The sequence below is a fragment of the Sinocyclocheilus anshuiensis genome, unplaced genomic scaffold (genome assembly GCF_001515605.1).
Source record: "Sinocyclocheilus anshuiensis isolate Anshui unplaced genomic scaffold, SAMN03320099.WGS_v1.1 scaffold2063, whole genome shotgun sequence".
Classification (NCBI taxonomy): Eukaryota; Metazoa; Chordata; class Actinopteri; order Cypriniformes; family Cyprinidae; genus Sinocyclocheilus; species Sinocyclocheilus anshuiensis.
In genome coordinates, this window is record NW_015536681.1 from 141,051 (window position 1) to 159,438 (window position 18,388).

Here is an 18,388-nt window from a genome sequence, read left to right on the forward strand (position 1 = left end):
CATACACTTATTTATCTAACACTCATACTCAGTCTACACCTCAAATTTGCACATAATATACCTGTACATACAAAAACTGTCTATTGTAATATACCTGCACATACAATTGTCAATTTATGTTGTTATTCCTTATTTACTTGTTCTATTTTTTTATTCTTTTATTATCTGTGTTTTTGTTCTGTCACTGTCATTCTGCTGCACTGCGGAAGCTTCTGTCATGAAAACAAATTCCTCGTATGTGAAAACATACCTGGCAATAAAGCTCATTCTGATGCCCAGTAAAGAGGGAGAAAATTTATATTCAGCGCAATATTCATTTTGCTGATATATTTGTTATTGGACGTTAAATTTAGGTTTAAAAGTCAACATGTAATTCAAGTATGTTATGATAGTAACTGTAAAGGGATAACAGAGTGTGATTGAATATAAATGTAAGACGTTTCTTACATTTACAGAATAAAGAAATGACAGTAACAGGTTACTGTGTTCGGAGTGAATGTGTGTGTTCCTGCAAGAACATTCCTCTTATCTGTTAACACAGAGTTTGTGTTTTTCTTTACTATCTTCATCATTATTATTTCAATTTTTTATATGGGGAATTAAACATTAAATTTTTTGTCCATTTGTCTGTTTAAACTGTCCATTTGACCTGTGCTTTATAACTCTTTTACACATAATGTATAGCATGGAGATATATTCACCATACAGTATGTTTTCATAGCATTCAGTTGGCACGTTTGTTTGAAGGACAGCATTGGGCAGGATGTGGAATAGTGTGTTTTGTCAATAAAAAAAAAAAGAAAGAGGCATTTGATCCAATTAATCGAAGAAGAAGAAAATTATCGTCCAACTAATCGATTATCAAAATAATCGTTAGTTGCAGCCCTACAGGAAAATAACAGTATTAAAGGGGTCCTATTATGCTTTTTCACTTTTTCAACTTTAGTTAGTCTGTAATGTTGCTGTTTGAGCATGAAAAATAATGTGTTTTTCGAACAACCTAGTATGAGAGCCTGTTCTAGTACACCCCCAAAACAAAATCAAGACTTTGTAAAAGAGCATAATAGGACCCCTTTAATGTTACAAAATTCATCAGCTGTTAAGCAGCTCTACAGAAGACAATAAAAATAAATAATGAACTACAAATAAGAAATTAAAACCTTACAATGAAGTTTTAAGGCAATTTGACATTATTTCCATGCAGATACAGTATTTTCTCCCTGTGTAGTTACAGTGTGTTTTGCATGTGTTTGTTTGTATAGGTGTGATAGTCCAGAGAAGCTGAAGAGTCTTTTACCCAGACTAGAGCAGGAGCTGAAGGATTCTGGGAAGTTCAAAGATTTCTATCAGTTCACGTTTAGCTTTGCCAAGAATCCTGGTCAGAAGGGTTTAGGTGAGTGATTAGTCTAGTAAACATCGGCTCTGCTGTTCCCTACACAGGGATCGTGCTGTAGTGCGGGTCAGTGTTTGCATAGAAACACCAATGTATTTAGTTGGTTTCAATGGAAGCTTGTTTCTACCATCGGACAAAAATAAAGGTAATTGTGACTTTTTATCTCACAATTCAGACTTTTTTCTTGCAATTATGAGTTTACATCCTCCCAGGTGTTTTTTTTTTTCCCTTTTTTTAGTTTTTTTTTGTTTACGCCACAGAATAAAACATTTGAAATACTACTAACAATATTTCTTTCTCACAATTCCAAAGTTTCTTCTCAGAATTATGAGTTTATATCTTGCAATTTTGACTTGATATCTCAGAATAGCTAGAAATAAGTGAAGATAAAAAAAGTCGCAGTTACCTTTTTTTTTTTTTTTTTATATCCTGTGGTGGAAACAAGCTTCCACAGGTTTGCAGTGACCTTGATTCTTCACCCAGTGTCTCGCTCTGCCTCAGATCTGGAGATGGCCGTGGCCTATTGGAATCTCATTCTCACCGGACGCTTTAAGTTTCTCGACCTCTGGAACACTTTCCTTCTGGTACTTATTGAATAAATATAATAGCAAACCACAAGCTCTTTCATGTCACTGTAACGCTCACTCACACAAGTTTCCTCTGTGCAGCAGGAACGCTCTCACCACATCACTGATCTGATCTACATACTTAACTAAACCAGTCCTATTTTTGTTGATAATGTATATATTTGAGGCTGATGAAGCTGTAGCAATGCTGAAAATGCAACGTGTGATTCTGCTCTCTGAAACACGCGTTCATATACATGTGTGGAGTTTGATCTGACACTTGATGCATGATGAGAATCCTGAAGAACTGATGATGGTTTTGCTTCTCATCCATCTTGTTTCTGCAAAGGAGCATCATAAAAAATCCATCCCTAAAGACACTTGGAACCTGCTGCTGGACTTTGGAAACATGATTGCAGATGACATGTCCAACTATGACGAGGAGGGTGAGTCTGATTCATGAACTTACTTTTATAAAGGACATACTTGAACTGGATATTCGGTGAGGAAAAATGCAGGATGGGCTTGATTTTATAACAAGCATGTGACTGGATGAAGATTATACAGTGGAGATCAAAATTAGAGAACAGTCTATAAATACTTGATTTTTTCTGAAGTATTGTTAATCTTCATCGCTCAAAATTTGAAGTAATATTGGCTGTGGGTATACCACTGTTATACTAACATGTTTGACAAAATAACCAAGGCATTTAAAAAAAAACTTAATTTTGTGGAAAACACAGTGACCAAAATTAGAGAACAGTAACCACTTTAGTCAAGTCACCTTTATTTATATAGCGCTTTTAACAATACAGATTGTGTCAAAGCAGCTTTACAGTATCAAAATAGCAAAATAGTGTGTCAATGCAAAAGGATAATAGTAAACACTCAATTTTCAGTTAAAGGCAGTTCATCATTGAAGTCAGTGATGTCATCATCCAGCTCAGTTCAGTTTAAATAGTATCTGTGCAATCAAACTGTAGCACAAAAGAAGATTACAACTACAATTTTGGAGGGTTACGGCTGTCAGAAATTAGGCCCCTGCTTTGAATGACTTAAGCACATCTGCGGCCACAGGACATCATTGGTTTCACACACTGTGCTGCTGTGATCTTGGTCCACTCTTCTTCCATAGTTCGATAACTGTAGTGGGTTTTTTAGCCATAACTTTGTTGCCAAGGATTTTCCAGAGATTTTCAGTTGGGTTTAGATCTCTGGGCCGGCTATTTAATTATTTCAGTGTTCTTAGCTTCAAGGAACTGCTTTATCTGTTTTGCAGTGTAACAGGGGCATTGTTCTGCATGAAAATTGCAGGCTGATTAGAAGATGCAACAACTGCATGTTGCTGAAGGAGGTTCTGATAAACATTTGCATTCACCCTGCCATGTAGCTGTATAAGAGGCCCAACTCCTGCTACAGAAATCATCCCCCAAACCATGACACTTCCTCCTCCACCTTTCACTGACTTCTTTACGCACTTGGGCTTCAGTCTTCCCCCAGTTTGATGCCGAACATAATGTTTCCCATCAGACCCAAATAAATGAACTTTGGACCAGTTCTCCTCTCTCCACAAAACATGCTCCTCAGCAAAGGTGAGCTTAGCCTTTTGATTCATTCTGCTGATGAGAGGCTTGTTCACTGCAGAGTGTGTTTTCAGTCGGACTTCTCTTAAACGAGCCGAGACAGATCCTTACCCTATTCAGCACTGAACTGGCGAGCAATTCCAGCTGCAGTGTTGAACCGATTCCCCATTGAGAGTCTCTGCATTATCCTCTTTTCTTGTGCATTTGTCTTACGTTGACGGCCAGCCTTTTTGGGGGACTTGAATGAATTAGTGTCATCGTAAACTTGCAGTATTCAAGAAATCACAGATTTGGAATGACCAGCTTCTCTTGAAATGGCTGAAAGGGTCATCCCTTTGGCCTTCTTCTGGACAACCTCCTGTTGCAGGGTTTCAGTCACCTTAGAACGGCCTGCTATCTTGCAGTCTCAGTGAAAATTGAATGCTGCCAGTTAAAGAGGGTTTGTCATATAATGAAAGGAGTAGTTCACTTCCAGAATGAAAATTCTCTCATCATTTACTCACCTCCACTTGTTCCAAACCTGTACGAGTTTCTTTCTTCTGTTGAACACAAAAGAAGATATTTTGAAAAATGTGAGTATCTGAAGAGTTGATGGTCACCATTGACGTCCATAGTATTTTTTCCCCCTACTTTTTCCCCCTATAAACTTAATTTATGAAATATGCTTCTACTCCTGTTAGGATAACCTCAATTAAGCAGTGACCTTGAAATTTAGGAAATTGTAGGTTGTTCTCTAATTTTGATCTCCACTGTTTATATTTATAAATATGGGTGCTCCGATTGATCGGCTACCGATCACTATCGGCCGATAATCACGTTGGGATGATTGATTGGCGGTCTCTAAAAAGGCCGATCTCAAAAAAACGATCTCAAGCTGATGACGCTGCTGTGAGAGGTTTGGCATGACATGCAGCGGCACCATCTCAGTCTCTGTCCGACGCGGGTAAAATAATTATAATGGTGAAGGTGAGGTACTCACCTTCATATTTCTTCATTAAAGGGGTCATATGATGCTGCTAAAAAGAACATTATTTGGTGTATTTGGTGTAATGAAATGTGTTTAGCAAACAGTGTGAGTGAATCACCGCGCGCTCTCACTCTTTCTCTCTCAAAATACGCGAATGGTTTCAAATCACCACACATCGCCTCTGTCTATAAGCGAGCTGTCTGCACGCTGCACAGTTGACACAGGAATTGTCACTTGCACAATTCCAACAGCAACCTGCGTGCCTCCTTGGTTTATGAACCGCAGGATTGCTTGTAATAAAGATTTCAATGCAAAAGGAAAGGCAGTAGAGCTGACTATTTCTGTCAATGGTAAGTTTGTGATAACGTAAGAAAAGTACTTTAATTGTTTTGCCACTTGCTTGAGCAACTTAATATATAAATCTAGAAGTAAATGCAAAAGTAAAAAGCATTGAATAATGTGTTGCTTATGTTTATTGTTTAAACATGTCTGTGAAAGATTGTATTACTGTACTGTGTAAAAAAAGAATCACAATGCTGAAAAAGCATTTTCAGTGACAATGTTTGGATTTGAAATCAAAATAATGGATAAATGTTGTTTGTGGTAAACAGCCACGGATCAGTAGCGGACTCCTGTGTGAAAGCACAGTCCGTGCTGCTTCCCCTCTGACGAGACACCTAAGAGGGGAATTCCCCCCATTTTCAAAAATTAAATTCAGGCCCTGAATAAATGTCTAAAAATCCCGATTGGAGTATCACTAGGAGTATCACTATAAATAGTTATAAATACTAAAAAGAAGGCTTTAAAAAGATCGTGATCGGTATTGGCAGATACTGCTTTCTGTGATCGGTGATCGGCCTCAAAAACCCTAATCGGAGCACCCCTATTTATAGAATAATATCCACCAATGAATTGTTCACAATAACATGTATAATAAGTGTATAATAAGCAATAATTGAGATTTTATGCCAGTGTTTAATTATTTTGTCATCAGGTGCGTGGCCGGTGCTCATTGATGACTTTGTGGAATTTGCTCGGCCGATCGTGACTGCAGAAAATCACAAGACTCTATAATGAGTGCTTACAGGGAGGCCTCTCTATACTGAATTTTTTAATAAAAAAACAACAAATGCATTTAAAAATATATATTATTAAACGGAGAGAGTTTGTACATTATGAGTCTGCTGCTGGCAAGAGGCTGAAGATCAGCGGCCTCCCAGGCTGAACTACATCACCATGATCACGTGTGCGCTGTCATCACTGAACTTCTGAATCTGTCTAGCCTCATAGCACACTTATACCAGTGTGTTTCCCATGAGTCTCGGTGAGTCAACTGCATGTCACAAGCTCAACATATAGATGCATGTCCAGTTATTTTGTCATTTATACAGTATTAACTGTGCAGAACTTTACCATGAGAAAGAGCAAATAAGCTTCATTTAGTCATGTGACATCGACAATCAAACGTGTGTCATGGTTTTGTTTTGAGATTTCACCATTTCAGCAATAGTTAACCCAAAAATGAAAATTTTCTGAAAATGTGCTCACCCTCAGGCCATCCAAGATGTAGATGAGTTTGTTTCTTCATCACTTGCTCACCAATGGATCCTCTGCAGTGAATGGGTGCCGTCAGAATGAGAGTCCAAACAGCTGATAAAAACATCACAATAATCCACACCACATCAATTAATCAACGGTTTGAAGTTAAAAATGCTTTGGTGAATTTGTTTCTTTCAAACACTTAATTGATGGAGCGGAGTCGTGTGGATTACTTGTGGATTATTTGTACTGTTTTTATAAACTGTTTGAAATCTCATTCTTATGGCACTGCAGAGGATCCATCGGTGAGCAACAGATGAAATGCTACATTTCTCCAAATCTGTTCCCATGAATTAACAAACTCATCTACTTCTTGGATGGCCTGATGGTGAGCGAATTTTCAGTTTTGGCTGAACTAGTCCTTTAAGCTCCACTCACATCACCAGCAGCACTATCACAACAGTCAGAGTATAAGTAGAAATATCTGAACAGACAAGAAAATAAGTATTTGGACTAATGCATCTGCGGTGTGTCACTGATTATTCAATCAGAACTCTAATGAACGTCATTCTCATGAGTTTCTGAATGAATATGATCACTGAGGCTGATTTCTCATGAATGAAATGATGAGGATAAGAGCCATCATTGAAACACTGGCAAATGCTGATGAGATCCTGATTGTTCACATTGTTTGACTTGTTTACAGGCGTCTGTGTTATCGGAGGAATATTTAAATCAGATCACCCTCTGTGTCTGCTGTTAGTCTGGATGAGTTTCTAACACGGTTTTTATTTTCTTCACTTTGTGATATTCGTCATATCACGGTGTCAGTTCAGTTCACCTCATCATATCAGTGTTATGTATGTATGTAAATAAAAGTTATTTAACAAAACTCATTCTCCACTGTCATTATGTTAATGCTGTGGCACGAGTATGAATTGATAATCTGATGTGTCACCAAATTCACATTATTATCAACATAAAACAACATTTGCAACCCATCTAATTTCTGTAACATGTTTCTGAGTGACACGGAATGAGGAAACGTAGGAATTGACAGGGTTGTAAAAAAAAGTAGGCGTTGCGTTACTGGAATGGAGTCATGTGATTGGAGGAGGAGTTCAGCTGAAAAGGCGGAGCAAGTCATTCTGATTAGAATAACAAACACTAATAAATAATCACAAAAAAGTAGGGTGACCGTACGTCCTCTTTTTCCCAGACATGTCCTGACTGGGAGTTCCTAAATTCCTAAAACGTCTGGGTTTTGGCTTTGTTTTCCTATTGTTTTCATACTTGCTGATGTGTAATGACTGAAAAATAGTAGACCAACAATGTGCAGGCATTGAACATAATCAACCAATCGTGGTGTGCGAGAAGGCGGATCTACAGAGAATGGTCAAAGCAATGCAAATATGTGTACATACAATGTATGAGTACTGAAGTGTGACGGTCAATAGAAAAACAAAGCCAAAACCTGGACATCTTGAGCAATTTAGAAATCCTGGCCAGGAAAAATAGGATGTATGGTCACCGTACAATAAGAGCAGGAAGAATAGACTCCAGCTGGAGTATAAGCTGCATAATTCATCAGTAGATCTCGTGTGTTTGGTGTGTGTGGGACAGTAATGTGCCGCTCTGAGGGTCCTGGAGCAGATGACAGACCCTCTTACCCTGGTGCCACAGCAGTTGCCTTTTTAGGAGACACCTGATCGCAGCTCAGCACCGCCACACAAAGAGCTGCTGATAACGCCTGGAGCGAGTTCAGATGATAAAGCCATGCAGGAGTAAACAGAGGGCTGGGCTTCCAGAGCCGCACACATACAGCTGTTGTGTCTGCGCTGAATAAAGTCACCTCCAGCCATTCAGGAGCCCAATTTGATGCTGTAGGATCTCTGGCACCTTCATGGAAAAGTTCCAGGCTGCAATGGTTCTCGGAGGAGTGGGAGATGCCCTGGGATACCGCAAGGGCCGGTGGGAAATGTGTATCTCAGGGAAACAGATTCAGCAGGAACTGGCCACTCTCGGGGGTCTTGGAGCCTTGAAGCTAGACGCTGATAACTGGCCACTCAGTGACGGAGTCCTGATGCACATGACCACTGCAGAGGCCCTAATCACTGGTGAGAGAGACTGAAACAAAACTATATACTATGGTTCAAAAAGGTTTTTTTTTTTTTTTAAAGAAATTAATCCTTTTACTTATCAAGGATGCATTAAACTAATCAAAAGCGTCAGTAAGACTTAAAATGTAACAAAAGGTTTACATTTGAAATAAATGCTGTTTTCGTCTCTTTTCATTCATCAAAGAATCTCATGATTATGACTTTTTGTCATAATTATTACCTTTCATCTCATAATTGTGACATAGTATTTAATAATTTCAACTTTTTAATCTCTTTAATCCATACAAATCAAAATTGAGATAAAAAAGTTGAAAGTATAAAATATTACATATGAGATAAAAAGTCTTAATTCTAAAATAAAAAGTCAAAACTATGACCTTTTTAATCTAATAATTTTCCCTTTCTATAATTATGGCTTAATATCTCATAATTGTAACTTTTTGTCATGATTGACTTTTTATTTAAATATTTCAAATAAATGCTATTCTTTTGAGCTTTCTATTCATCAAAGAATCCTGAAAAATGAAATGTATAATGGTTTCCACAAAAATATGAAGCAGCACAACTGTATTCAACACTGATAATTATCAGAAACGTTTCCTGAGCAGCAAATCAGGATCATGTGACACTCAAGACTGCAGTAATGATGCTGAAAATTCAGCTTAGATCATAGGAATAAATTACATTTTGAAATATATTCACTTACAAAACAGTTATTTTAATTTGCAATAATATTATAATTTTTGTTTACTGTATTTTTAATCAAATAATTGCAGCCTTGGTGAGCAGAAGATACTTCTTTCAAAAACTCTTACCGCCAAACTTTTGACTGGATATAGTCAATAAAATCGACCATTACTAATTTTTTTGCCTTAATTCTGGGAAACTTTCCATTGTCATTTCAGAACACTATGTGAGTGTATTTGTTCCATATCTATAAATATAACACTTAAATCCATGTGTAAACTCTTTCCGCTTGTGTTTGCTCTCAGAATAGGGATGAATCCATGTGAAATCCCTCTGCTGGCCACGGCGTCCCTCACTAACTCCCTCTGAAATGTGAATTGATGATAATACAGCAACCTTTCCTCACACAGACGTGACACGGATACTTTCCTCCACATGACTCACACACACCCAGAATAGAGCTGCGGGTCACGGCGATCCGTTTGCATGCTAATGCGCCGTGACACGCTAATCTCTGGGAGCGTCGTAAATAACATGAGCTTTAGTGAGGTCCCTGAGAGCTGTAATCCAGCAGGACCACCAGACCGCTAAATCCCCGGTCCAGTAGACCCGAAATAGACCCTATGTGACCGTGGTCCTCACCGCAGACAACAGCGGCTCCTGCTGCCCGAACGAGCCACTTTATGCTTTGGAGGATTGAGTTCAAAGCTCATGAGGGTCGTGACAGTCAGTGGATCACAGTGCCACATCCTATCCACACTCTTAAATAATTTCAACTTTTTACATCATTTCGACTTTGTCATAATTATCCATTTATCATCTTGTATATCTTATCTTACAATTTTGACTTTGATTTAGTCAATTATGACTTTTTATGTAATAACTGCACTTTTTCAAAAGTGCTTCGTATCCACATTCCACAAGATTTGACATGCAAGACAAATACAGCTTTTATTAGCTGACTGAGCCATATAACATTTTGTTATTATTTTGTTACGTCAAGTCCTAATGACATAAAACTTTGTCATAATTTTTAGGTCATAATTTAGACTTTGCCGTAACATATTTTGATGTATTATCTCATAATTTAATTTGTATGTCAATTATTACTTTTTATCTAATAATATTTTGTTGTTGTTTAGAATTTTGGTACATTAAGGCATAATTATGACAAAAATTAATGAGTAATGATTTTTTATATTTTTATCTAATACTTTTTTATTGTTATCTTACGACTTTTCATCTTATAACTTTGTTCAAAAGACAATTATGACATTACAATCAATTTGTCACAATGTCATAATTTTCTTTTTACTTGCACATGATTTACTAATTCATTCCCTTGTTTTACGTAAAGTGATATTATTATATCATTTATTATTATATTTGTTCATCCCTCGTAAAATATTCTTTCTAATTCCTGTCCGCATTCTCATAAATGTATTTTCATAATTCTCTTAAGTTGTGTGTTGTGCTGTGTTGTGGACAGAGACGCTTTAATTGGGTTTTATTTTGAGTTGGAAATGAGTTATAGAGACATTCTCAAAAGCCTTGCAACATTGCATGGAATCATTTTAAATGAGAGGCATCTACATCGGTTTATGAGAATGTGGACGATTTACTTAAAAAAACAAGGAACAAATTATTACATCGATCGCACAATTTACTTAAAACAAGGGAACAAATTAGTAAATCGTATGCACAATTTACTTTTTTTTCCCTGCATGCCATGTGCGGGGCACCATATACTTATCCATACATATCCATACATATCCACATTGCAACACCATTTGACTGCAGAGACAAAAACAACCACTGCAAATATTCTAAACTGGAGACTGTTGCTTTGTCTCATATTGATTATGTTGAGTCTGCAGGATTTAACAAGACTTACTAACAGCTCCTGCCGCCTCTGGTTCATGGACACACAAGCATTCATGTGGCCTTCATCTGTTCGCTGTCGAAGCCCCAGAGGAGCACTAATGCCCTCAGAATGCCTTCCATCCACCTCAGATAAACACTCTAATCAGCTGCGGTTAATCATGGCTAAATTAGTCCTGACACATGACTGCTCCCGTGGATGCCACACATGCTCAAACAGCCTGAAGATCTGATCATGTCTCGTTAGATTACTGGTGTCTGGAGGATCTGTACCGGGAGCTGGTGCGGCTCTATGTGGAGGCCATGGTGTGTCTGCAGGGTCGAGTTCCAGAGCCCAGTACTGTGGAGGGATGCGTAAACCTCAAGCCACACAACTTCCTGTTAGCCTGGCACACGCCATTCAATGAGAAAGGTACAGATGGGACACACACACATGCTCACTGTGAATCACACTGAGGAGCTGAATGGGGGTAATTCATTCAGTAGGTGTGAATGTGAATTGCACTAGCCACAACATTTTTGATTTTAATTCTACGTTGTTACATTCAAATTGCAATTCTGCATCTGTTTGCTCAATCAATTCAAATTCAGGAATCGAATTGCAATTCAAAGACATTCTCGATTCAGTTCTGAATGGAGCTCAACCTGCTGGATTGAAACAGGGTAAAATGTGTTAAACTGATGATCACATTAGACAAAAACATTGAATCAACACACATGCAAGGGGCGGAATTGTGTAGAACTGCAGGAATGAGAGGTATTCCAGTTCTGATCTGTAATCAGTTTATGACAGAAACACTCAGTAAATGATCTGCGTGATGTTGTACATGCAGGTTCTGGCCACGGAGCTGCGACTAAAGCCATGTGTGTGGGTATGCGCTACTGGCAGCCCGAGCGGCTGGACAATCTGGTTGAAGTGAGCATAGAGACGGGTCGAATGACCCACAATCACCCCATAGGTGCCTCATCTGCTCCTGCTTCATCACATGAACATCCATCCGTTCTCAATCAGTCCTCCACTGATGTGTCTCGTTCTGTGTGCAGGGTTCCTGGGCTCTCTGTGTACGGCTCTCTTCGCCTCATATGCCATCCAGGGTAGGCCGCTGGTCAGCTGGGGTCGTGACCTCATGACGGTCATTCCCAAAGCAGAGGAATACTGCAGGAAAACCATCCGGCATATGGCAGGTGAGCAGATCAGATGTTTATAAGTGTAAGAACAAGATGACAGAAAGTCTTGATGACGCATTTCCTTCTGCGGTCTAGAATATCAGGAGAAGTGGTTTTACTTTGAGGCCAAATGGCAGTTTTATCTGGAGGAGAGAGGAATAGAAGACGGTCAAAGTAAACCGATACTCCCTGACCGATACGACGCTGAAGAGACAGACAAGGTAACATACACAGACAGACACATTTATCTCACCGCAGTCCTTTGGTTTAATCACATTAACTTATCACACCAGAAATAACTAAACAGACAGACAAAAGTCACAATTTCAAATTTTTATGACATAATAATGACAAAAAAATGTCATCTCATATTTTAACTTTATCTTATGACTTAGTATCTCAAACCTCCAATTTTTTTATATCATAATTATGTCATTTTATTCTTATTTGGATTTTGTTTCATAATTGCGACATTTTATCTCATAATTATGACTTATCTCATATTCTGACTTTATCTTATAATTATAACTTAGTATCTTTTTATCATAATTATGCCGTTTTAATCCCATTATTTTGATTTTATATTTCATAATTTTGACTTTTTACCTCATAATTCTCTTTTAGCTATGACTTAGTATCTTACCATTTTGACTTTGTGATAATTATGACTTTTCAATTATGAATTTCATAATTGGGACTTTATCTCATATTTTGACTTTATCTTATCATTTTGACTTAGTATCTCAAAATTCCAACTTTTTACATCATAATTGTGACATTATCTCATATTTTGACTTTTTATTTCATAATTGACTTTTTATTTGATAATTTAAACTTTCTATCTCATAGTTATGACTGTTTATCTCATATTTAGACTTATAATTATGACTTAGTATCTCAGAATTTTGACTTTTTATGTCATAATTATGACTTTTTATCTGATAATTTCAACTCTTTAGCTTATAATTCTGACTTATCTCATAACTTCAACTTTGTCATAATTGACTAGTTCCATCATCATTTCTAAACCTAAAAGAGCTCACACCTTCTGCTGGAGAAATTGCTCATCACGAGTACTTGTGCTCATGGTGATCTGATCAATACGTCTCAGTCATGTATGTGTGTTCAGTTGTACAAGCACTGGAGTTCAGAGGGCTGTCCCGGACGCAGGGGTCACGATGCACCTATGATTGCGTACGACGCTCTGCTGGCAGCCGGATCCAGCTGGGAGGAGCTGTGCAAACGGGCCATGTTTCACGGAGGTCAGGAACCATTCATAAACACATGAATCACAGCAGAAACATCAGCTGCTCAGTTTGTACTTGTGACGGAATCTGTTTCAGTGATCTCTGTATGTTCTCTTTCCATGTTCATGAATGTACACAACCAGCCAAATGTTTGGATACACATGCTTTTATTTTAGCTGACTATTTTTCACATTTTAGAATAATAGTCAAGTCATGAAAACGATTAAATAATACTATTGGAAATATGCAAATAATGTAGTGAAGAATCCATCTTCAGCCATAAAAAAAACAAAAACAACAACAATATAGTTGAAAAAAATTACAGCATTTAAAAATGTAATCTATTTTATTTTTAATTATTTTAATAGTGAAGTTATTAAAACTGAAATAACACAAATGGAGGTATGGGAAAATAAAATAAAAAATAGTAAAATAAATTAATAAATCAATCATTAAAAATTATTGTAATTAAAATGGTAATATAATTTTAAATAGACAATTTTAAAACAATAAAAAAGATAATTAATTTTACATTTTTTAATGAAGAGTTTTGTTTTGTAAAGTAATTTACACAAATCCACAGTTTATGTTTGTCTACAAAACATCAGTCATTTAATCAGAAGCCTTCAGTTTTTATGTGGATTCACTGTGTGTGAGCGTTTGACGGATTGTGTGCCACTGTGAATGTTTGTTCAGGCGAGAGCAGTGCGACAGGTCTGATCGCCGGCTGTCTTTATGGGCTGCTCTATGAGATCGACCAGGTTCCTGCTGGACTCTATCAGGATTTGGACAAAAGACAAAAACTGGAAGATCTGGGAGGACGATTATACCGAGCAGCGGCAGTAGAGAAGTAAAGCTGACGTCTGTGCCACCGCCTTTATTAACATACTTGGAGTTAATCCCACATTTATATGGACTCAGGCAGTTGAGTTATCTTAAACCTGTAGCATTTGGAAAAAATACAAAAATAATAAAACTGCTATTTCTGAAAAAGATTATACATGAACATTTGAAAAGAAATGGGACATCAATATATACCGTTAATATTTAATGAATTAACTGTGAGTAATATATTTGTCACAGAAATTATACATTTTTGTTAAAATTAGTTAATAAAAATAAATACAACTGTTCATTGTTAGTGCATGTTAGCTCAGGCCCATTAAATAATATTAACAGATAAAACTTTTGATTTTAATAATGTATTAGTACACTGAAAAAAAAAATTGATGTAGGATTTATTTTTACAAATAATTTTCATTTAGAAGTTGCTAGTAAATTTCACAAATAATTGCAAAGAAATGGCAAGTAACACATTGAGTCGAAGTAGAAAGACTGAAATATATAAATATAAAATGTACTTTAATAACTCCAGCCTTTGTTTTATTTACAACTTTGAAAAATAATTTTCTACACCGTATATATTGAAATTAAAATTAACTAGGATTAATAAATGCTTTAGAAGTATTTTCTATTGTTAGTTCCTGTTAACTAATGTAGTTAACTAATGTTAACAAATGGAACTATTGTGAAGTGTTATCAGATATCTTGTGAATATGAATAATCTTACATGTGACTGACACAAGGTGGCACCAAACTCTTAACTGTGCTGTAACTCATGTTAACCTGGTAAATAAAAAGCTCTTTGAGTATTACCATCCTTCACTATTATCAGCTGGCTACTTAAACATCATTCAATCAAATAAAAATAAATTTATCCGTTTATCAGTATGTTTAGCATATGAAATATTTATCATAATATCAGTAAAAAAAAGGTTAATCAACCTGTTTATGTTTAAACAAAACTTAGAGACTTTTTCTCTTAATGCTGCTGTGGTGTTTTTGTAATAACAAACATGAATGAAAACAGCACTGAGAGTCTCTTTAGCCAATCAGACATGCTCTGTGCCCGTCAATCATGTCTTCTGACACTGGGTTGGCTGTTATATCTGTGGAGGGTGGGGCTTAGGAGAAAGGGGGTGTGGTCAAAGTGATGTTCGGTGACTAACCCTCACAGAGTTCAACTTGAGCATTCATTCACAGATTAAAGATTAATTTGAAGTCATTTTTATGCTCTCTTCAGTGACTCTAATGCATGTGAAACACTTTTCCTAAAATCTTAAAGACTTTTAACTAGCTGCGTTAATCTTTCTGGATAACGTCCACTACCTGATCTCAATGCGTAACTAGTCATAAACTCTTCCCTTTAGCTGATTCAATGTGATTCTGTACATAAGAAGTCACATATAGGTTGTGTCACTCCTTTCTGAGTGCACAGAAAACACTTTTATTCCACAGAGCTCAGAGAGATAAGCAGCAGCTCTCCATCATCCCAACCCTGGATCGGCGAGCCTTGAAACAGCTGATCCTGGATCGCGCAACACATCCGGAGGTCAGGGCCATTCTAGAGAATCTGCTGCTTTACCAAAACCAAGACCTACCAAACTCTCCGTCAGCAGCCTTAGGAAGAGCCGGTCCACGTCTCACTGCCTTCCAGCTGCTCAGATCTAAGTTTCTGAGGAGCATGCCAAAGCCAGCGCTCACCCACAGAAGAGAGGTGGGCTCTCTGAACACGAAAGAACGACATATTAAAGACACAAACAGGCTGAGAGCTGATTCAAGACCCGGGATGAAGAGAAAAACCTCCAGGGTTCAGAACATGCTGGAGAGATTTACAGCAGCAGAGAACAACAACATAAAGAAACCACAAACAAACAGACGAACAGGCAGAACCATGTTCAGCAGTTTAATCAAGAGATTTGAGACACTAGTGACGGAGCAGAGCAGAAACGATTCTACACACAAGAACAAGAGACACAAGAATGAATCAACTGATTCACAAGAGACACTAAAGCAACACGAGAACAAATCAACCAATTCACAAGAAATATTAAAGCAACACAAGAACGAATCGACCAATTTCAAAGAAGCACTAAAGCAATATGAGTACATATCAACCGATTCAAAAGAAGCACTAAAGCAATACGAGAACAAATCAATTGATTCACTAGTACTTAAGCAAGACAAGAATGAATCAACCGATTCACAAGAAACACTAAAGCAACACAAGAATGAATCAACTTATTCACAAGAAGCACTAAAGCAACACAAGAACAAATCAAACAACGAACAAGAATCACTACAGAAACACAAGAATGAATCAACCAATTCACAAGAAGCACTAAAGCAACACAAGAATGAATCAACTGATTCACAAGAAAGACTAAAGCAACAGAACAAATCAAATTATGTACAAGAACCACTAGAGCAACACGAGAATAAATCAACTGATTCACAAGAAGAACAAAAGGAACACAAGAACAAATCAATTGATCCACAAGAAGCACTAAAGAAACACATGAACGAATCAACTGATTCACAAGAAGCACTAAAGCAACACATGAACGAATCAATTGATCCACAAGAAGCACTAAAGCAACACATGAACGAATCAACTGATTCACAAGAAGCACTAAAGCAACACATGAACGAATCAATTGATCCACAAGAAGCACTAAAGCAACACATGAACGAATCAACTGATTCACAAGAAGCACTAAAGCAACACATGAACGAATCAATTGATCCACAAGAAGCACTAAAGCAACACATGAACGAATCAACTGATTCACAAGAAGCACAAAAGCAACACAAGAACAAATCAAACGATGCACAAGAATCATTACAGAAACATAAGAATGAATCAACCGATTCAAAAGAAGCACTAAAGCTGCGCAAGAACAAATCAAATAATTCACAAGAATCACTAAAGCAACACAAGAAGCAACATGAGAACAAATCAATTGATTCACAAGTACTGAAGCAACACAAGAATGAATCAACTGATTCACAAGCAGCACAAAAGCAACACAAGAACAAATCAACCAATTCACAAGAAGGACTAAAGCAACAGAAGAATGAATCAATTGATTCACAGGAATCACGAAAGCAACATGAGAACAAATCAACTGATTCACAAGAGATATTAAAGCAACACAAGTACAAAATATCCGATTCACAAAAAGTACTAAATCAACACAAGAACAAATCAACGGACTCACAAGAAATACTAAAGCAACACAAGAACGAATCAACTAATTCACAAGAAGTACTAAATCAACATGAGAACAAATCAACCGATTCACAAGAACATGGCCGTCAAACTACAGGAGCGCATGACAAAGGCTCAGCAGGACAGAAAGAGCTCAGACTCCAGGACCTGAGTGAGACCTTCAGTCTAGAAAAGAAGGATGCATGTGTTGCTGATGCGACTCTGAGAGAGTGTCAAGCTGAGGAAAGATCAGGACATCGGCGTCTCAATGGAGTCAAGATGCATCTGGTCGGTTCATCTCCTGTGGTTTGTTTGGACATGAACTCAACAAAACCTCTCATACAGACATTAGAGATGAACACACAGATCCTACAGAAACATGGAGTACTGAAGAACTCAGAAGATCTGCCACAAGAACAGCGTTTCTCCTCAGACGGTACAAGTGACCTCAGCATTAGTGCTTCTGATGGTCAGATTTCACCTGAGCTGAAGGTTGTGGAAATGAAGGACCATCAAACAAAGGATGAGAACGCATGTCATCTGTCAACAGAAGAAACACCAAAGTACAGGAGCATGAATTACTGTGACCCTTCAGTGAGACTCACCTATGTCCCCAAAACCATCAGATTCACCGACACCTTCAAGTTCTGAAAACTTGTGATTATTTTTTTATTATTGTGCATGTTAGAATCAATGTTCTTTGTTGCATGCGTCACATCCATCACATGCAGGTTTAATCACGGTTATGTCAGGTCTAATTTATCCACATCAAACAATATATTTCATACACAAAACAGTGGCTGAGGCTCATGTAGAACAACTTGTTTTTATTTTCAGATGCTGTTTCTCTGTGGTGTGCGGAAGCTTGTTTCCACCGCAGTAAAAAAAATAAAAATAAAAAGGTCATATTTGTCAATTCTGAGTTTTTCTTTCACAATTCAGACTTTTTTCAGTATTACAAGATAAAAACTCACAATTCGCAAGAAAAGTCAGAATTGTCGCAATTCAAGAAATGTCGCAATTATTATTATTTTTATTCTGTGGTGAAAAAAAAACTGAATTGTGAGATGCAAGTTTGTATTTCTGAGTTCTGAGTTTGTCTCACAATTTAGATTTTTTTTCTTCTTTGAATTCTGAGTTTACATCTTGCAAATCTGAAAAAAGAGAGAAAAAGAGTCAGAATTGCC

General features: G+C 37.2%; 2 protein-coding genes across 10 annotated transcripts in view; both read left to right on the top strand.

Annotated features, from left to right (window-relative positions):
* The window catches only part of dcun1d2b (DCN1, defective in cullin neddylation 1, domain containing 2b), a 14,577-nt gene extending 6,891 nt beyond the window's left edge, over positions 1-7,686 (top strand). For 6 of the 9 annotated variants that reach the window (XM_016441673.1, XM_016441681.1, XM_016441640.1 and 3 more), the window contains exons 4-7: positions 1,263-1,393; positions 1,895-1,977; positions 2,309-2,405; positions 5,504-5,861. In XM_016441673.1, coding sequence (XP_016297159.1) covers positions 1,263-1,393; positions 1,895-1,977; positions 2,309-2,405; positions 5,504-5,583 — 391 coding nt within the window. In that variant the 3' untranslated portion in view covers positions 5,584-5,861. Of the gene's footprint in view, positions 1-1,262; positions 1,394-1,894; positions 1,978-2,061; positions 2,135-2,308; positions 2,406-5,503; positions 5,862-6,754; positions 7,028-7,671 lie in introns of those variants that run through there. The other 3 variants (XR_001630347.1, XR_001630345.1, XM_016441650.1) reach the window with 3 other exon arrangements.
* Positions 7,687-7,694: 8 nt separating this feature from the next.
* On the top strand, positions 7,695-18,067 carry adprhl1 (ADP-ribosylhydrolase like 1). The gene is made up of 8 exons (XM_016441556.1): positions 7,695-8,165; positions 10,984-11,148; positions 11,570-11,695; positions 11,781-11,921; positions 12,000-12,124; positions 13,033-13,165; positions 13,847-14,000; positions 15,449-18,067. The coding sequence occupies exons 1-8, from the start codon at positions 7,952-7,954 to the stop codon at positions 17,850-17,852; spliced, it is 3,462 nt and encodes a 1,153-aa protein (XP_016297042.1). The 5' UTR covers positions 7,695-7,951; the 3' UTR covers positions 17,853-18,067.
* Positions 18,068-18,388: the final 321 nt, after the last annotated feature.